At 32.0% G+C, this 20,500-nt stretch overlaps 1 protein-coding gene across 2 annotated transcripts in view; it reads left to right on the top strand.

Moving 5' to 3' along the window:
* The window catches only part of LOC145285825 (small ribosomal subunit protein mS31-like), a 35,502-nt gene extending 15,572 nt beyond the window's left edge, over positions 1-19,930 (top strand). For both annotated transcript variants that reach the window (XM_080134249.1, XM_080134250.1), the window contains exons 6-8: positions 9,387-9,454; positions 11,944-12,093; positions 19,655-19,930. In XM_080134249.1, the coding sequence (XP_079990375.1) occupies positions 9,387-9,454; positions 11,944-12,093; positions 19,655-19,887 (451 nt within the window). In that variant the 3' untranslated portion in view covers positions 19,888-19,930. The remainder of the gene's footprint in view (positions 1-9,386; positions 9,455-11,943; positions 12,094-19,654) is intronic.
* Positions 19,931-20,500: the final 570 nt, after the last annotated feature.

The following is a 20,500-nucleotide window of genomic DNA, read 5'->3' as shown; positions in this document are numbered from 1 at the left end:
GTAAGTAGGAAGGATCAAACCCGGAGTCATGAGTAAAAGTAGGAAAATAAAGTGTGAAAAAACAAAAAAAACATCTGCAACGTTAACAGTTCAGCCACCAAGAAAAGTCCATTCCAGTTGTTTAGGAGGAAAAAAAAAAAAAAACGACTACGGTAGGTCGGCGCGAACGTGAAAATATAATGTGAATTGTCCAGCACGCTAACCACTACGCCACAGAGCACTGCAGCTTAGTTTAGTGATTTTAAATAACTTCACATGAAAGAACTACGAAGCCAAACCGGTGTTCTCTTCTCAACTGTTCCTTGTGAACGATCCCCAAACGGTGTTAAGTGGTGGCAGGGGGAGGAGGAATTTATTAGAGAGAAAATATTTTACCACTTCCATTGATCTTAACCGATTTTGGCCGTGACTTCTCAGCAGAAAAGTATAGAAATCTAAGATTATCGAGGAATTTGAGAAATAATAAGCCTATAACACACCTCAGATATTGTTCTGCCGTTTGTGCATATTATATTTGCATGAAATATCTTGATTTTTAATCCTATTAAGGTTAAAATCAGATGGGAAAAAATAAGTTCATTTTATTTATATAGAGATAATGTGTTTTTTACTCATCATGTTTTAAAGATTTTCCTTTGCGAAGAGCAAAAAAATATGAATAGTGGGAGTAGTGAGAGCAAAAAAAAATATAGTGGGAGTAGTGAGAGCAAAAAAAAATATAGTGGGAGTAGTGAGAGCAAAAAAATATGAATAGTGGGAGTAGTGAGAGCCAAAAAAATATGAATAGTGGGAGTAGTGAGAGCCAAAAAAATATGAATAGTGGGAGTAGTGAGAGCCAAAAAAATATGAATAGTGGGAGTAGTGAGAGCAAAAAAAAATATGAATAGTGGGAGTAGTGAGAGCAAAAAATGCTGAAAAATATTACAAATGCAGCAGCAACTGCTACCAAATGGATTTTGCTGAAAAGAACAAAAAATATGGAAAAAAACTTAAGCAATCTTTAAAACATAAATGCTTATGCATGGTAGCTACTTGCTTGATCATAAAGAGTTCATATGTGGAGTATTCTGATTGGCTGAAGCTCGGAACTGAAGTCAGTATAAGAAGGTTGAGTTTTTTTGTGTATGAAAAGTTTTCTTATTTTATGGTGCAGTTCAAGCAGGCAACTTGAATTTGCTAGTTTTAGGTCGGAATTACTGTCTGAGCTGATAAGATGAAAAAATATCTAAAATCGATAGCAGTGCATTACTGATTATTTTCTTGGATTTTTTTTTCTTATTGTTTACTTAATAACGCAGTACTTTATAATAACTCATTTAACTTTGCTAACCTGAATGAGTGATATTCACTCGTGTTGGGATGATGAATCAGAAAAATCAGAACTTTTGGGGGAATTTGTATCAGAATTGGAAAAATGTGTGCCAACTTTCCAAAAAGCGATTCCTTTCATTATCTTTTTTTATATGATTTTGCTTGAAACAAAATTTTCCACTGCTGGTAATAACAAAAAGGATAATAATAAATCTTTAAGTTACCAGCTAAAAGCTATAAGATCACCCTTACAAGTGTGTTTTTATGTTTGAAAAATATGTACATATTTAACATATGTTCTTACCGCAATCGAAAAAAAAAAATTTATAATTAAATATTTAGCGATTTTTATAAAGAATCGGAATCGGGAATTTAGAATGGAATCAGTAATTGTATCGGAATTGTAAAAAAATACTGGAATCGGCCCATCACTAGTATTCTGAAAGTGGAAGTTTACGGGAAATTGAAATTCATATGTGGTCACTAGTCATCATGTATGTCTGTATTATATGTAATGATAACTAAGCTTAACTTTATTGATCTGGTATGTCAACGTGATTATGCATATATAATAAGTGATACGATTTTCCATTGGTTTACTGACCTAAATAAGAATAAATTTATATTGAGTATTTTGACTTGATTTGACTTGAATCATCTATCAATTGATGGTGAAACTTCATTTTATCTGATTATATATGAAACACACTAAACCTGCATCAGTTATGCCTTTATCGAAGGTATATATGATAATTTGCAAAGCCATGCTGTTCTCAGAACCATATCATCAGTTTGCCAACAAGTGCAACTGGGACTCCTGCTACCTGTGTAATAGTAATATTTGTGGTAACAGTTTTCTTTAGATATGCTGTGTTTTGTGTGCGTGTATACATATAATCTCTAGTAGGATGCAGCTCCTTACTATGAGCAGACATTTATTCATGATAGAGAGATGTTTATGTCTAATAATTCAGTATGCAAAGGTAAATTAATATAAAGTTTATCAACTTATGGTCAAGTCCAAAAATTCAATATTGTAAGTTAAGATGCCAGAAGTGGATTCTGTTTACCTAAATATGGAATGGAAGTCACTAAATATGGAACAAAAAACGAAACGCCTTCTTGTTTTATCATGGAACAATAAAAAAAAAAACTTTTATCTTTTACATTTCTATAAATATTTTTTTATATTTAAAATATATTCATATGGAAATATTTTATTTCAAAAAGTGATTAAAACTTTTATAGTTTACATTTCTATGAATAATTTTCTAAATATTTAAAATATATTACTATAGAAAAATTTTTAAATTTTCACAAATTTTATGACATAATTTTGTCATAAATAATCTATAATATAAATCTCACTTTTGTGTGTGTGTGTGTGTGTGTGTGTGTGTGTGTGTGTGTGTGTGTGTATGAATGTTTGTATGTCTACTAAAACCTTTCTTCAGCCGCATTGACTGGGTTGAAATCGATACCATCCGAAAACGTGATCCCTTGACCACATAATATGTGAAAATTAGAAAAAAATGATCAATTATTTTGTATAGGAATAAAGTTTTAAATGAAAGGAGGATCAGTGAAATTGTCTCTTTCTAAACAACTTCAAAAACTGCATTATTTTTTGAATTGGTTTGCATAAAAGAATTTCCAAAGTTATTTTGCGTTCAGCATTGTAGACCAGTGGATTGGAAGGTTGCCTCGTAAGTTTTAGTTTTGACATTTGTGTACACATAACGGTGCTCTCTCTCTCTTTCTTTGCATTTAAACAGGGTTGTTTTGTAAATTTGGTGGATAATTATATTAAAACAAAAAAAACAATTTCCTTCCAATTTTTTTATCAGAGGTTTAAGTAAACTGAAGGTTAAGTTTTTATTTAAAAGAAACAAAAATTCCAATCCAATGACGATAAACAAAAAACAAATAAACTTTCTATTATTTACATTTTCTTTATGCAGTTTTTTTTTTTTTTCTTCTACATTTAAACAAGGTTAAAAGATTTTTAAATTTTGTTTTTATTGGCGATTAATTAAATTAAAACAAAACATTTTTCGTATTTCAGGGGTTATGTAAATCACATTTTTTTGGTAATATTTTACTTTAAGTCCCGTCTTACGTTCATATAGAAAAATATTTTTTTTTTGTAGATTTTAGTGTGCTTTAAAAGAAAACGATAACCGTTTCTGTCACAAATTTACCATTTGCATCATATTAACGCCTGAACTCTGGGACTATTTTCCACCATTCAACAGCCTTTGTTTACGTTACACACGAGCGTGTGGTAGCATAAACAAAGGCCGCTAAATGTGCATTTGCACTCGCAATCATATACCAAACTGCCTTCTCACATAGCTTTGGCAGACAATTTAAAATTATATGAAAAAGAAGAAAAGGGGGGGGATAATGACGGAAAGACTTTTTTTTTTTTTTTTTTTCAAAACATAGAATTTTCAATTTTTTTTTTTTTTTCAAAACATAGAACTTTCAATTTTTTTTTTTTTTTTCAAAACATAGAATTTTCAATTTTTTTTTTTTTTTTCAAAACATAGAATTTTCAATTTTTTTTTTTTTTTCAAAACAGAATTTTCAATTTTTTTTTTTTTTCAAAACATAGAATTTTCAATTTTTTTTTTTTTTTTCAAAACATAAAACTTTCAATTTTTTTTTTTTTTTTCAAAACATAGAATTTTCAATTTTTTTTTTTTTTTTTTTTCAAAACAGAATTTTCAATTTTTTTTTTTTTTTCAAAACATAGAATTTTCAATTTTTTTTTTTTTTTTCAGTGGCAGACAAAACATAAAAAAATACATTATAACATACTAGCAGGGGTACCCGGCGTTGCTCGGATGTTTCGAGGTGTGTGCGGTTTTGAGTAAATCAAAACAAAAGAATAAAAAAAATCGTTGCCCGGGTGTTTGTTTCCGGGGTGGGGATTGTTTAATAAATAAAAAGTGATGTTAGGTAAGTAGGAAGGATCAAACCCGGAGTATTGAGGCAAAGTTGGAAAATTAAGTGTGAAAAAAAAAAAACATGCAATGTTAACAACTCGGCCACCAAGAAAATCCATTTTAGGTGTTTATGAAAAAAAAAAAAAAAAGACTATGGTAGGTCAGCGCGAATGTGAAAATATAATGTGAATTGTCCGGCATGCTAACCACTATGCCACGGAGCACTGCAACTGAGTTTAGTGATTTTAAGTAACTTAACATGAAAGAAGTGAACGGTTGTATTAAATTAAATTCTAATAGAAAAGGTACACATTCTATAATGAAAAAGATTAGAAACTTCCCATAAGAATTTCCTATCAGAGTTTTAAAACATTGACCTGACAGGAATATGGGTGGAGTGTGGACAATACTTATGAGACTGCCATGCTGATAATTCACAGCAAAAAATAACTATAAATAATAGAAGGGAGAATTGGCTTTCCTATTTGTATAAAGCTCTTGGATACACAATGTTTGATGTTCTACCCGGTGTTCTACCACCAGGAAGAAGGGTTGCTGCAATACCTGATGATGCCACAGCTACAGCTATTTTTCCTTCTGACCTTACTTTTGCAAGAATTAACTTGGTAACAAATGTCTTTCCTGTTCCTCCTGGTGCATCAAGGAATATAAGGCCACCTTGCTGATCTTCAACAGTATTAACTACAGTTCGAAAAACATGAATTTGCTCACTATTTAGTTTTGCAATACCGTCCCGAAAAATTGATGCTTGCTCATGTGGTTGATAGCTAATTTCACGTGTCCAAGCAGTAACAATAGGATGTGTATTAGATCTATCAGGTGAGGTAAGACCCAAATCTGTCAGTGTTTTACCATTCATCTTATATGTAATATCTTCAATATGAACCAGAGCAGTATTGAAGATTTTGTCTGTAAAAGTTACTTAGTTGTGCAAGAATTTTTGTAGGAATTTTTGACACCCCTAACACGAAACTGCGAATACAATATAAAAATCTCGTAATTTCTCTGTTAAAAGTGGGTTATTTATTTTCTTTATGAATTATACTTTCAAAATAAACTATTACAGTTGTTTTAAAATTAATAGAAATTTTTTTATTTTTATTTTTAAAACAGTAATGAATGTTCCGAACTCAATATTTTTCAATTTTTTACGATATTTTCAGGGTCAATGTTAAATTTTATTCAATAAACCGAATATAATATTTTAGACAAACGTTTTTGTTTAAATTCACGCCCCCCCTCCCCCCAAGTGTCACCCATTTTGAAATGTCTATTAAAAAGTAAATAAGTAATTTATGTCGTGGAGTTTTATGTATCACAAATTGAAGAGAAAAGGTCAATCAATAATATATTCAAATTTAAAACCCCCAAAAAATCGCTTTTTTAGAAATTTACCTGTAAAGTCCGAAGTTTAAAACCTTTTTTTTTAAAAAAAACACATTGTTTTTTTTTTTTTATAAAACCTTGGTCTTTGCTCCTTTAATTGAAAAAAAAAATTAGGGCTTGAATTACATTTTTCGAGGAGTTATAAGCTTGGAAAGATGGGGTGGAATTATTCACTATTTTCACGAAATTTCTGACACTGCTAGTGAAGTGCTAAGACATTGTAAAAAAAAAAAAAACACCTAGTTAGTACAAAACATATTGGCGTTCGGAAAAAACAACAAAGTAAAATTTCGTACATGACGCAATGGAAAATGTGTGTTAAAATCATTGGTAGATGTCCCCCCCCCCTCCAAAAAAAAGGAAGTAAAGAAAGAACGAAACGGGAAAGAATAAAAATGCAAGAACATTGAATAACCCCAAGAATCGTACGCTGAAAAATGTAAGTATGTGTATTTCATGTTTCTTCCCATTCGAATGTCGTCTGCTGACATTTTGCATAAAAAGTAATAAATAAATAAATAACCACTGATGTAATAAGTCACCCGTCCCCTGAGTATGAATTCCGAAATTAGTGGAAAGATAGCATAATATAAAAGTAAAAAATAAAAAAAAAGAAGTCGTATTATCGTCTGACAGCGATCGCCCGATCCATGGCTAACGTGTAGTAACGTAAACCGGGCCCAAGAAAAAAGAACAAAAAGGGAACTACATGTACGTGAATATCGCCGCATATATAAGTCTATTTACCTGAATGTCGTCTGGTAAGTGGTTACGGTGAAAAAGTAAAGGAACGTGGCACAAATAGAGTTGGAAACACAAGTAAGAGTCGTAGAGTGATAGTGTAAGTAAAACCTGGAATATCAGGTTGTTCCGTTTCGTATCGTTTCGGTTATACAATTCAAGATAACGTATAGCGTTTAGTTTGTGTTTATGTTTATGGAAAGAAAGAGAAACATAGGGAAGAAACCCCACCACCATCACCCAAAAAGCGAAAAAGACAACGTAAGGTAAGAAAGAAAGAAAGAAAGAAAAAAAGAAGGAAAGGAAAGATCCAAACGGAAGTTGTCAATTCAGGTTTTCACACGCGGGTTATAATGAAATCGAAGTAATGTAATTGTGAATTCAATTCCAGGTAACGGATTGTGGTCTGTTTTAAACTAATTTTAATAAAATAAATGCTTTATAATTTGTGTTTATGGTTTATGCTAACCTATGGCAAAGTAAGAATTCTTCGTTTCAGTGTAAGTCCAGTCCAGTTTTTAGATAAATTCTAACCGGTGTTTGGTTTTAAATGTCTCCTGTGAACGGCCAGGAACGGTGTAAGTGAGTGGCGGTGGAAGGATGAATTTTGTAGAGAGAGTTTACTTTACTACCTCCATTAAATATAACCGATTTTTACAGTGGACTCTCACCAGACAGAATATAGGAAACTCCGAGCAGCGAGGTTCTGGATATGTAATAAGCCTATAACATACGGCAGATGTCGTGATTCAGTTTGTGAACGCAACGGCTGCACCAAATGTAAGCAGGTGCATTCCTATAAAGGTCGGAGGGGAAAAAATGAGTTCATTTTATTTATATAGAGATAACACTTTGGAGGAGGGGATAATGTCGGAATAGTTTAACATTTCACTGTGCTTACCTTATGGTTAGGGTCAAACTCATGGAAAAATTGTAACTAAAATGCAGAAGTACCATTTAGCATTTCACAAAAATTTTGTGTCCTCTGCCCCTCCACTGCCAGCCCCAAATGTTAACTTTTCTTAAAACATCTGATATCTAAGACGAGGAAAACTTACTGTGTAAACTTACAATTCCAAGTATTTATTTATTTACACAGGTGTGTAATAATAATGTGCAAACTTGCAATTCCAAGTATTTATTTATTTACACAGGTGTGTAATAATAATGTGTAAACTTGCAATTCCAAATATTTATTTATTTACACAGGTGTGTAATAATAATGAAAACAAAAAGTTATGTTTGGGAATATGGCTGAGGAACTTTGAAATCTAATTTGTGCTTTTGTCCCTTACACTTGGTTGAATTATTTCATTTCTGTTTCTGATCAGTCATCAACTTCTGCCTCTCTATCTCTTTGTCTGTCTGAGGAATTCTTGAAGAGCAAGTTCTTTTATTAAGGATTTTCAATTAAGTCAATTATTCTGATTGGCTAAAGAATCACAGACCATTTTGCATTTTCTGTTATTCTGTAATTGGTCATTCAGTGAAAGCTCTTGTTTCACATATGTAGAAGGCTCCTCCAGTCAAACCACTGTATAGGGCTTTGATCTTATTTCGAGAACAATACACTTTTCTAATTTTTGACAGATAAGTATATTGTCAGATATGGACAGTTGTCATCAGTAAGTTTTTTTTTTAATCATAAACATAGTTTGATTGCTTTTTGAATATTTTGACCTTTTCAAAGTATAATTAAATTGATTGTTCTAAAATTGTCTCGATAATCCAACCTTCAAATCAAGTATAGGCGCGTGTACTTTATAAACTTTTTAAATTGCAAACACAATTTAATCATCTGTATTAGTCCCAAACAACTATTTGGAATAATTAGTCTAACCATTTAAATTGTAAATGAAAATAATTCTGCCAAAACCATCGTTTCGTAATGATTACTATATTGTCCAATGTCTACTGTACACTCTTTAACCCTTATCCTTGAGTGGCCTCTTGGCCTTGATAATGTGTTGATACCTATGAAAAAAAAAAAAAAAAGAAAAAGTTCAATGTGAACAATTTCTAATTGAATCGTCCCCCTAAGTAATCCAAGTTACAAAATTCCCACTGTTTACTATGCTAAAATCACAATGACTAATGTATAACTATTAACCCTTATCCTCGAGTGGCCTCTGGGCCTTGATAAGTGGTGACACCCATGTAAAAAAAAAAAAAAAAAAAGTCTTTTTTCCAGCTGTCATTCAAGCATGAGAAATATGGCCTTTTAGTTCATATAAATTAAACAGTAGATGTATGTATGCGTGTATAAATATTTAACTGATAAACTGTTAAAATCTCGTCACATAACACTGAAATTAACAGGAAATAATAATCATACACAAAGGATGGTTTATAACAAGTAAAATCTTTGTTTGGATGGATAACATGCACAGAAATATGTTGACAAATTGAAATGCAAAATGTTCACTTTCTATTACTTTTACGCATACACAAATTCATTTATAGCTTGAGGTGGTTTAATTATAAATCTTTCTTATCTATTTTTCAATGGCTCAAATGTTAGAGAACACGGCTGGAGTGCTAAATGTTTTTGTTTCGATTCTAACTGATGGCACCCAAGTCATATTTAAAAAAAAATTTTGAAATCAGTTATATATAAATATATATATATTCACTAGATAATTGGCTTTGTAATAATAAATGCAAAATCTGCATGAATTAAAATATTTTTAAGCGTATTTTGCAAATGGACATGCCCAAGTGCACCCCCACGAGTGTTAAAATAATATTGTTTGTTTCATATTAAAATAAGGATTGGTGATACTTCTTCTCCAAAAGTGTGTTTACTCCTATTTCCTTTAATTAATTATTCCATAATTAATTTTACTTAATTAATCAATTAATATTGTGCCATACAACCTAGTCTAATACAAGGCCATTCAGTATATAAGATATGAAAAATGTTTTAAGCTTTAATTATACCTGTCATTAACCATTTTCTTTTTGCATCTCCTCTAGAGAAGGGAAATTGTTTTCTGGTCCAAGTCTTGGAATTTTCTCAAAGTCTGTCAAAACAAGAAAACCAGGTAAGTCGATTTTTTTAAATAATTATTCTAATATCTCATATAACTGCAGAATAATCATCTGATAAAATTAGATAAAATTAATGAAGATTTGCAAGTTTGGCTGACAAATTACAAAATTTGCCGAGACATGAACATGATAAAATGTGGAAACGAATATTTGGAAAACTCACAGATTTCTGATTGATAACTACTTTCAGATAAAGAAAATCATCTTCCGTTGTCTTCTTCTCCTTCTACTATTTGTCTCTTTTTATATTTCATACGTTTGCCTAATTTCAATTTATCAACCTCTGCCTTCAATTTGCAGTCTTCCTTTTTCCACCCTTCTATCAGCCCCATGTTCAGGTGCAACAGATCTCTCCACCCCCAAAGAATTTTTTTATTTTTATTTTTTTTATTATTCTTTCACTTCTTAAAGAATTAAAAAAAAAAAAACAATCTGTTTCTATTCACAGTCTTCCCTCATAAAAAGCAAGTAAAAATACACAATAAATTGTTTGCAAAAAGAAAAAAAATTTTTCGTTCAATAAGTGGTCAGATAGTTACGTATGTCACAACTCGGAAAAGTACTGAAATTCTTCTGCTATCTATTGCACCTATTTTTGAACAATTTTTTGAGATTTTTCAATTTTTATAAATAATATATATAAAAAAACGTTTACCTCTGTTTTTTCTCTAAATAATTCTCTTCTTGTCCACCCTGCGTATTCTGAAAAAAGCTCTATTTGATTGGCCAAGACGGTTCTCTTTGACCAATCAACGGACACCATTTATTTGATGCTATTTTATTTATATGATTTTCATAGTTCACCTCATCTTGATTTGTTATATTTAAGCCCTTCATTTTTGGGGAGATGTTCACGCCAGTTTTGGGGTTTTACTTTAGGGTGTTTTGTAATGGGAAAAATATTTTTGAGATGAGCTGGATTCAGAGAAATATTTTCAGTGAAAAAGACTTGCAGGTTTTATATTCAAATATGAGAAAAACGAGAGACATTGTCATATGATAAACAAAAAATAAGGCATATATTCACAAGAGAGATAATTTATACATGTTTAAAATGGAAGGTTTACAGCAGTAGGAAGCAGTAGCTCACAGTATTAATGCTGGAGTCCCTCAGAGGTCCATCCTGGACCCAACTCTTTTCCTGATCTACATTAATGATCTTCCAAATCACATCCTTACATCGTTCGTAGACATTTATGCTGATGACACTACCATCTATGGTAGCACATCTAAGACCATAAACAACCAAGTTCTCTCCGATTCTCTCTCCTCTGATCTTGAGCACGTGGTACAATGGGGAACGGAGTGGCTGGTTACTTTTAATGCATCTAAAACCAAGCTTCTATCTTTACAGCATCAACGTTCTGTCCCCATCTGGCATCAATTGAAATGAATGGCTCTCGTCTTGAGGAGGTCTCATGTTTTGACAAGCTTTTGAGCTTGACCTTTACTCCTGATCTTAAATGGAACATGTACATCAAATCTGTTGTCAAGGCCGCTGGAAAAATAGTGGGACCCTTCTATTGATCCAGTAGCTATCTCACTGCTGATGCAATTCTCTATCTATATAAGAGCCAAGTACGACCAAGGATGGAGTACTGTTGCCACATCTGGGCAGGAGCTGCTAGAAAGGACTTGTCCTGCCTTGATAGAGTTCAAAATAGACTTCGTAGCCTCGTAGGAGATGTCCTTTTCTCTTCCTTGCAACTTCTATCTCACAGAAGAGATGTTGCAAGTTTGTCTCTGCTTTATCGTTATTTTCATAGCAAGTGCTCAACTGAGCTTCAATCTATGGTCCCCCACCCCATCGCCAAACTTTCACAAGAAACACTTGTCTAGCTGAAAACACTATAAATAATTCCCCCTGATTTTTATCTGTGCCTAAACCTAAATGTAGATTCCAAAATTTCCATTACTAATGATTACTATATTGTCCAATTGACTACTGTACACTCTTAACCCTTATCCTCGAGTGGTTTCTGGGCCTTGATAAGTGGTTATGCCTATGTAAAAAAAAAAATTAATTTAGGCCTGCACAAATTCAATGCACAGAAACTAGTTCACACACTTTGATTATTTTGGACACCAAAAGGTAAACTTTTATCAAAGTTGATTTGTAGAAAAAATTAAAAATTGGTGTGCATAATCGTTGAGGTTAGAACTGGTACTAGTTTCAGTCCTCCTTAGTTTTAATTTATTTCCTTATCTTATATTGTGGCTTTTAAAATGTAAATTGTTTTATAAAATTGCTATTATGTAAAATTTGAAAACTTTTATTTCATATAAAATATTTAATTTATTGAATAAAAGCTGAAAAATCATTTAAATTGGACAAGGTTTTTTTTTTTATTTTGTTTATTTATTTTAAATGATTATAAAAAAAAAATTAAAATCATGGGGGGGGGGGATACAAGAAATATGCTCAATATTTTTAAGTTTATTATTCATGAAATTGTTATTTTTAATTGCTTTATTTTTACAGTTGAAGGAGAGCCTCCGAATCTATGGAAGCAAATAAATGAAGAGCATTTAAATTCTGTGAAATTACCATTGCCATCAAATTCTTTTGAAGAACTTATTAATTGGACAAACGAAGGAAAACATTGGACTTTTCCTATTGACAATGAAGCTGGTCAGTAGACCTTTTTTTTTTTTTTACTTAGCCTACTGTCATATAGATAGCACACTTAATGATATTTTTAATCCTATATGATATTATATAATAATACTGCTTATGTCATAGTTACTCTCCAGAAATAATAAAATTAATCTATATTCATCAACTTCTCTCTGACAGTTGTTGGAACCCTGATAAAAATTCTTGTGAAATTTACTCAAATTCTATTTGTTTGATGATGTATTAACTAATATAAATGAGTCCTGCAATCGTAAGCCACTAACTAATTACCAAACAGGCCATGTAACTCTTTGTGTTAACTGCTTTGTTCCTTATCATAATGTGTAAATTTTATCTTGAATGTATAGCCACTTGATTTCTAAAATATAATGCATGTATTCTGTGTCCTATTTATAGAAGAGTCAATATTTTGCTTTCCAAATAAAATGAATAACTTTTTCCGATACTTGTACAATTTAATTAAGACATTAAAAAAATGAAAATATCGAGAAAAAAAATTTATATTGTACCTATCTGTTATGGAATGAAATTCTCTAAAAAAAGATTTCACTTAATTTCATCAAGTAGTTTTTTTTTTGCAGCAAGAAAACAATTTTTTATGATATCGAGCAAAAGATTCGATTTTTAGGAAGAAAATCTAGTATTAAACACAGGGAGGGAGTGTTGGCACTTTAAACTGAGTTATCTCCCCGTGTCGTGTTCTAAAAATCCAAATAAAAATTTAAAAAATTTAAAGATGTCTACCTTTAACGTGTTGTCATAAAAACGTGTTTTTTCCGCTTTAAAAAAAAAAAAATCAAATTAAGTTGAATCTTTTTTTCGGAGATCTTCAGTTCAAAACGGATACATACAATATAACCTTTTTTTGATATTTTCATTTTTTAATGTCTTGATTAAACTGTACAAGTACCCTTTTTCCATTCAATTTGTATACTCTAACCCATTTTTAGTCATTACACAGTTTCAACTCCATGATAAAAAATTTAGATACCCTGAGACTTAATGTGTTAGTAAACTGTTTTTAAATCTCAAATGTGTCCCTTTAAATTGATCTAAATCAATGCAATATGAATTCAATGAATAATCTAAGTATAGTCTTTACTTATTACTAGCAGGCCACCTGGTGTTGCCCGGTCATAAAATACACATATTATATTTTAATTTAATGCAGATTTCTTATTTATTATAAACAGAAATACCAAAGGTATTAAATGTAACGTTCAGTTCCTTAAAAAAAAATGAAGTATAAAAAAAAAATGAAAGAAACTAAGACAGTTCACTTCTTGTAAGCAAGTAAAAAAAAAAAAAAAATACTCGAACTTGGATCAAAATCAAAACAGTGAGACAAGCATTATACCAGCTTGAAAAGTGTTTTTAAACATACTTATTCTTAATATAAGGAAGCTATCATGTTTCATGACCATGCATGCACAGTCATGAAACAGTTTACAAACAGATAAAAATCTAATGACCTCCAAGTACCAAGTCTTCAATTTTGACCCCTAGCTGCCCCTTTTTCTGGATGAAGATCGATTAAAAAGTTTTCCACATGTCTGAATACCCTGTATACCAAATTTCAAGTCTGTAGATCAAAAATCCATTGGGTATATATGTTGAAAAGTGTCCTCACGCACACACATTCTCACTTTTATAGAGATATAGATTGTTTTATGCATACTCTTTGATATAGAGAACAATAAGTTACATTTATTACGATTCAACTGATGTTCCTATTTACTTAGCACAGTCAAATTTTAAGAAAGATGGTGGGGGGGGGTCCAATTTACTAAATGGAACACTTTGAATAGGACAAAAATAAAAATTGACACAGTCTGGAAGGATCCCTCCCCTTTCGACTGAAGACGGAAGCGATACTACGCTTTGATCCAAGTCCATTGTTTTGTCACAAAATTTTTTTTTCTGTACCTGTGAAACTATGTGCATGCTTCTCAACAATCGACAACCCTAAACACTTGTTTTCCGTACATCATTTATTCTGGTCATGTCATCTCTTGCATTTGCAACTGTCAAGAGTGCGAACACTGACTCAACAGCATATAAAAAATAAATAATGCAAGTGAAACAAAAGAAAACACAGACTACGACACATTGTAAAGTTATCAGTTATACTCTGTGTGTGCGTATGATACCATCGCAGAAACTGACCATCCAAACGCTAGCATCCACATCTTGGTAGTTTTCTGAGGCCATCATTGGCAGTGGGTAAAACTTTCTCGATTTGCTCTGAGCAACCAGCTGTCCCAAAAACTGGAAACTGTCCAAAACTAATTCTAAATATATTGACCTCTATATCAGGTCTTTTGTCTTAGTCACTGGCACACTTGCTTAATAGAAACTGACTACTTCCACACCTGCTCTATCTGCCACTCCCAGCTGGCTATTTGGAAACTGACCACCGACCATGAGAATATTCTTGTCTCAAGAGTTCAAAAGACTTTGCTCCCCACCCTCTCGTCTTATTATTGGGTGCAATTACTTTTTTGCTAGCATAAACAAATACAAGTTTTTTTCTATAGTAATGAACTAATCTATTGATTGTTAAAACTTGGCTGCTTGTAATCCACTTGCATGGTGGAAATTGTAAACTGTGCTTGATTGGCAACTTAAAAATCAATAAAAGCTCATTTTTTTTTTTTAAGCAATTTTACTTGATTAGCCAACTCTTTGTTTCTCTTTGTCCAGATTCTTCTTAAGTAAATTTCTCTGTAAAATGACAAATTAAAGAAATCAACAAAAAACCATATTGAAAAAAATTAGCAAAACATTTACCTTGTATATAAAGTTAAGTGAGATTTTTCCCCTATTTCACTGACCAGTATAGCTTCATAAACAAAATCGTTGATCTTTTTTTAAAACATAATGACATTGATTTTATGTAAATTTTTTTATTTATAACTTCCAGGTAAGTGAAATAAGTAATAGTTTATATATATATATATATATATATATATATATATATATATATATATATATATATATATATATATAAACATTTTCTTAATTATTTAAACTCTTCATGTTGCAATTGTTATGAACCTAAATTTATTTTTAGTTTTCTCAACATGAAATATGGGGGATAGAACACTTAAAAAAATTATTTCCCCTCACATATTTAATGAAAACTGCTTTTAAAATATAAGTTAATGTAAAATTGAATACGTATTGAAAATTTCATGAAAATCTGACCATTAGCTGATCTTTGTTAGATTTTTTAAACATATGCATGTTTACACCTTCAAAATGATCAGTACATAGGAACGTTCTTTTAAGGTGTCGATAATGTAAACACGATTTTGGTCTCGCATTTTTATTATTTTCGTCCGTTGTAAAATTTTTTTTTAAATACTACTAGTTTATTTTAAGCTTCTTCTTTTAAATGGTACAAAAAGATATGATATTAAATTAGATTACAATTATATTGTGTTACGTATAAATGAGTTAAATCTAAGCTGTGCATTGCAGATCCGGATTAAGGTTAGATTTTTCTTTATTTTTATTTTTTCATGGAGAGGAGGTATGGACTTGCACCTTTATTAATTCTACAACCCATTTCCAGCCTGTTTTAAGATGTTTCATATTTTTTTTTTAGAAACTATCATTATCATTTCTTTTGTTGAGAGAGTTGTGAACATTGAGTTCTACAGATGACCACCTTTTGTTTTTTTTCAGTTTCTCAAACGGCTTTAACTATTTCTAAAGTACCCTCCCTGTAATCATGTGCTAGATTGTTTGTCCAATCATAGTTTTGTATTTCTTAGACCCCCCCACCTTCCCTCTAACAACCTAACTGTAATATAATAAAGAAAAAGGATTGACAGCATATGCATGGCTTCATAAATTTCAACATATACTCTTCAGTGCCTAACACTCACCTGCCATCCTCTCATGAATTCATTCTTTTTGACGCCACTAATCCATTGATATGCCAATTAATGCATACTAAACTACATGCCCCTATGATCCTTAAAAATCATTTGACATATAAACCCATGCCCAGATCGGCACTCATGTCCCTAGGGCTTCCAGACACTGCTAATTCTGACTACAATGCCACACAGCTGGACTTCACTCTACAACCTCAGACATAGCTGGACTTCATACTATGACGTCAGACACGGCTGGACTTCACTCTACGATGCTGGACATGACTGGGCTTCACTCTAAAATGCTGGACACAGTCAGGCTTCACTCTACAATGCTGGACACAGCCGAGCTTCACTCTGCAATACTGGACACAGCCGAGCTTCACTCTGCAATACTGGACACAGCCAGGCTTCACTCTGCAATACTGGACACAGCCAGGCTTCACTCTACAATGCAGGACACAGCCGGGCTTCACTCTACGATGCTGGACATGACTGGGCTTCACTCTACAATGCTGGACATAGCCGGGCTTCACTCTACGATGCCAGACACAGCTCTTTCATTGATTTTCTAACAGAAAAGGTTTTGTAATTTAATCTTCTCGCGATGATAATTTTACAAAGTCCGGCACTCAAATTCTTATTCAAAATTCTCTATAGCATGATGACAGTTTTTACTTATTTCGAATGCGTATTTCAAATTCTTCATAATAGTACATTTTCAAGTCTGATTCAACTCATGATTAAAATTAAAACTCCCTCATATCTTTCCAAAAATAGCTTGTAATCTAAAAAAAAAAAAAAAAGAATTACATCATTCGCACAACTTGATAAATTTCAACATGTACTCTTCGGTACCAAAAACTCCCCCTTCGTCCTCTCCCTAATTCACTTTTTTTAATGCCACTAATCCATTGATATGCAAATTAATGCATATTCTTGTACACTAACTTATTTTTTTTCATTTTAATTGACTCTCTAATTTTGATCTTTTAGCTAGGAACAAAGTGTAGTACACTTCTACTTTTCTGTCTTTGGTCAGGAAAGGAGAAATTCTGGTATACTAGGGCAGTTTTTATTTTTGTCTCTTTATGAATACTCCGTTTTTGGAAACTGGATTTTCCTCACATTAAAATCTGATCTTGTGTCCAACCATGCCTTGGTAGGGAGGCAAGTAAATAGTGATTCAGTAATGATACAAAAGGAGTCCAAAATTTTCTTCACAGTAAAAAGTAGTTCGAACTTTGATGTCATGCTGCCAATTAACTATCGATGTTGGAGTTTTTAAGATAAATTTTTCCATTGGCCATGATAGTCACAAAAACATTTTCATTAGTTGGATAGGTGATGGGCAACGCTGAAAATATCAGTTATAGGCGCACACACCTAATGCCAGAGGATTGCTGCTTGCTGAACAATGATATTAACCTACATTCCGATCGAGAGTTATGGGTCATGGAAAATGACTTAAAAACAATAGGATGTCCTCCATTTTAATTTGGATTGGAACTGCGTAAAACACAAAGCAAAAAGAGCTATCAAATTCCAATTTATGAAATGTAAATAATAGAAAGCTGATAATAAAAACTGAAGAGAGAGAGAGAGAGATAGACAAGGAGAGTCAACAACGACCAAGCAGTGAAGACATTTCTGCATCGTCCGCACACCTCAATACCGACTAATTGGTCACTTTACCGCTATCCGTCGATTTTGTAAATAGAGCTAATATGTTTATTGTTGTGGTGTGAATGTTGAAAGGAATAATGAGAAGATTTGGAAACCGTGAAATGAAAAATATATTAAACAGAAATACAGACAAGTATGTTAGTTAGGTGGGAACTCCACTCAAACTGAAAGAAAAGCAATGTTACGACTCTCTCCCTCTTAATCTTAGGTTCAGAATGACATGTTATTTGTTGTCTGCTGTCATATTGAAACCAACAGCATGTATATGATTTTGTATGCATTTGACAAAAGTGCAACTAGAAATTATATAGATATTACAAAAACATTAGACAACTGTTATCCGACTATATAACATAAAGTTGCATCCTGGTTGATCACTTGAGAAATTATGAACGGAATAATAAAAGGGAACAATGAAAATGATTGTAGGTAAGTTAAGGTGGGTGAAATCTGGCCAAACAGTGCTGAGTAACTTTACCAATTAATATAATCTATATATCTATAAAAGAGAGAATGTGTGTGTGAGGACAAACTTTGAGAATGTGTGTGTGAAGACAGCTCTCAACCTATATACTGAACGAATTTTTGATCTACAAACTTGAAATTTGGTGTATAGGTTATTCAGACATGTAGAAAACTTTTTAATCCACACAGAATAAAACTAGCAGGGCGTCTGGCATTGCCCTGTCCTAAATATGCTTAAGTATGATATTTTGATTAATGCAGATTTCATATTTATTATTATATTATATTGGATCCAATATATAGTAATGATTTAAAAAGTTAAAAAAAAAAGAATGACTCGTGCACCACCATCGAGAATCGAAACCCAAACGTTTCGCTTACAATTTGTTTTTTCCTTTGCCATTAATACTTGAGCTATGAAGACATATTTGCTACAAGGCTAAAAATTTAACCATGAACCAGTAGCTACTATGTTATGCATGCATATTCGTAATGCCATCGTTCGACCTTCACCTGGCAAATTTCATTTTTTTTTAAATTTTCACACTTTTGTACCGATTTTCCCGGGCTAAAACTCAAATATAAAGTTTAGCATGGGTTCAAATATCTTATATATGAAGTTTTATGTCTCTAGACCAAAAATTCCATGAGAATTTTAGTAGGCAAAATTTTTTAAACAAAAATATATACGTATACATAAATATATATGGAAAGAATTTTGTGTTTACTATAAACTTTTTATGCAAATATTACGCAAGTATAAATCATGTAAAATATCTGCATGAATATAATTACACGTAATAGTTAACTAAAGATGATCATCTCATAAGAAAATCGAAAGAACTAATAGATAATTAATTAAAATGAATGTTTAAAAGATTATGCAAATTAGCTAGATCTTTTGCTAGTGAATGCAATTTTACAACCCATATATAACAAAGTTGTATTTTCTTTTTAAACTAGTCTAAGTTCCCAGCATTGCCTGGTTATTTGTAGGTGTGTGTTGAAAAAAAAAAAATAGTTGTAGTAGGCAGGCAAGTACCGTGAAGGAGGGGAAATAAAGTGAAAAAAGAAAAAAATGAGGCACTAGCTCTTGCGCCCATCGCCAAACCGGAAGTGATGTATGTTTAAATTAAGGATAGACAATCGAAGAAAGGCGATGACTTTCAAAAATATCTGCAAAAAAAGCAACCCCTCCCTGGAGAAAAGTGCCTAGTTGAGGGTGAAGGAATTAATGTTTTTAGCCAATTTTTCAATATTTGTCATCCGAAGGGTTGAGCTTAAAAATTATACCGATCTTATGAAAATCTGTCAGCTCTGTCGAAAGTTTTTGCGAGACATACATACATATATACATTTAAACAGACAGGTGAGATTTATATTATAGATAAATAGGAAAAAGGGGTTTTAATATGAATATCAATACACACACACATACAAAAAAAATTTATAGATATCGATTTCTTTCTTAAAAATTCACATGTTTCTCATTTTGCTTTATTTATTTATTTATTTTTCAGGTTGGGAAAAGGAGAAGAAAACAGGTTTTCATGAACACGTCTTTCTCGATCATTTAATCGCTGATTTTCCAAAAAAAGGTCCAATCCGTCATTTTATGGAATTAGTCACCACTGGCCTTTCCAAAAACCCGTATCTTTCAATTGACCAAAAGAAAGAACATGTTGATTGGTTCCGAGAGTATTTTGAAAAACGAAAGCATATAACTGATGAAGTTATTAAAGGTGAAAATTGAAAACTGTTTTAAAAAAATTAAAAAATCTTTAGAAACTGAGAAATATTTGTTTTTTGTTTTTTTTTGTTGTTATTTTATTTTGCAAATATTTAAATCCCTTCTTTTGTTTTTCAACTCACTTTCACCCCAAACAAGGCATATCTCCACTAGGATATAAGGGGCTACTATTTGCCTAAGAAAGATTAACAAGATGTTGGTTTACATTATATTTGAACTTTTGCATATCAGTACAGTCAGGGAAGCAGGCAGCAGAAAGGGAATTCCAAAGTCTAGCTGTTCGAGTAGAAAGTTTTCTGGCATTTAGGGATCTTAACAGTGAAGGGGTGTGATTTTGTTGCTAAGTGGGTTTGTCGGGGTTATGTATGCCAAGAGGGCACAAGTGTAATGAGTTTATCAGAGCACATACCATTAAAATACTTGTAAAACAAGCACAGGGATGCAATATTGCGGTGATCGGACAGATTGGAGCCTAGTTGACAAAGCTGGACCTATTAGATTGAAAAGTGTTTTTTGGACCCCATCCAAGATGGAGAGACTATTGGTAGATCACCAGCCCAGATGTGGTGGCAATATTCCATGCATGGGTCTAGAAGTGTAAGCCATGTTTAGTTTC

The sequence above is a fragment of the Euprymna scolopes genome, chromosome 10, assembly GCF_053919585.1.
Source record: "Euprymna scolopes isolate OS-2025 chromosome 10, ASM5391958v1, whole genome shotgun sequence".
NCBI classification, from domain to species: domain Eukaryota; kingdom Metazoa; phylum Mollusca; class Cephalopoda; order Sepiida; family Sepiolidae; genus Euprymna; species Euprymna scolopes.
This window is presented reverse-complemented; position numbering and strand designations above follow the sequence as displayed.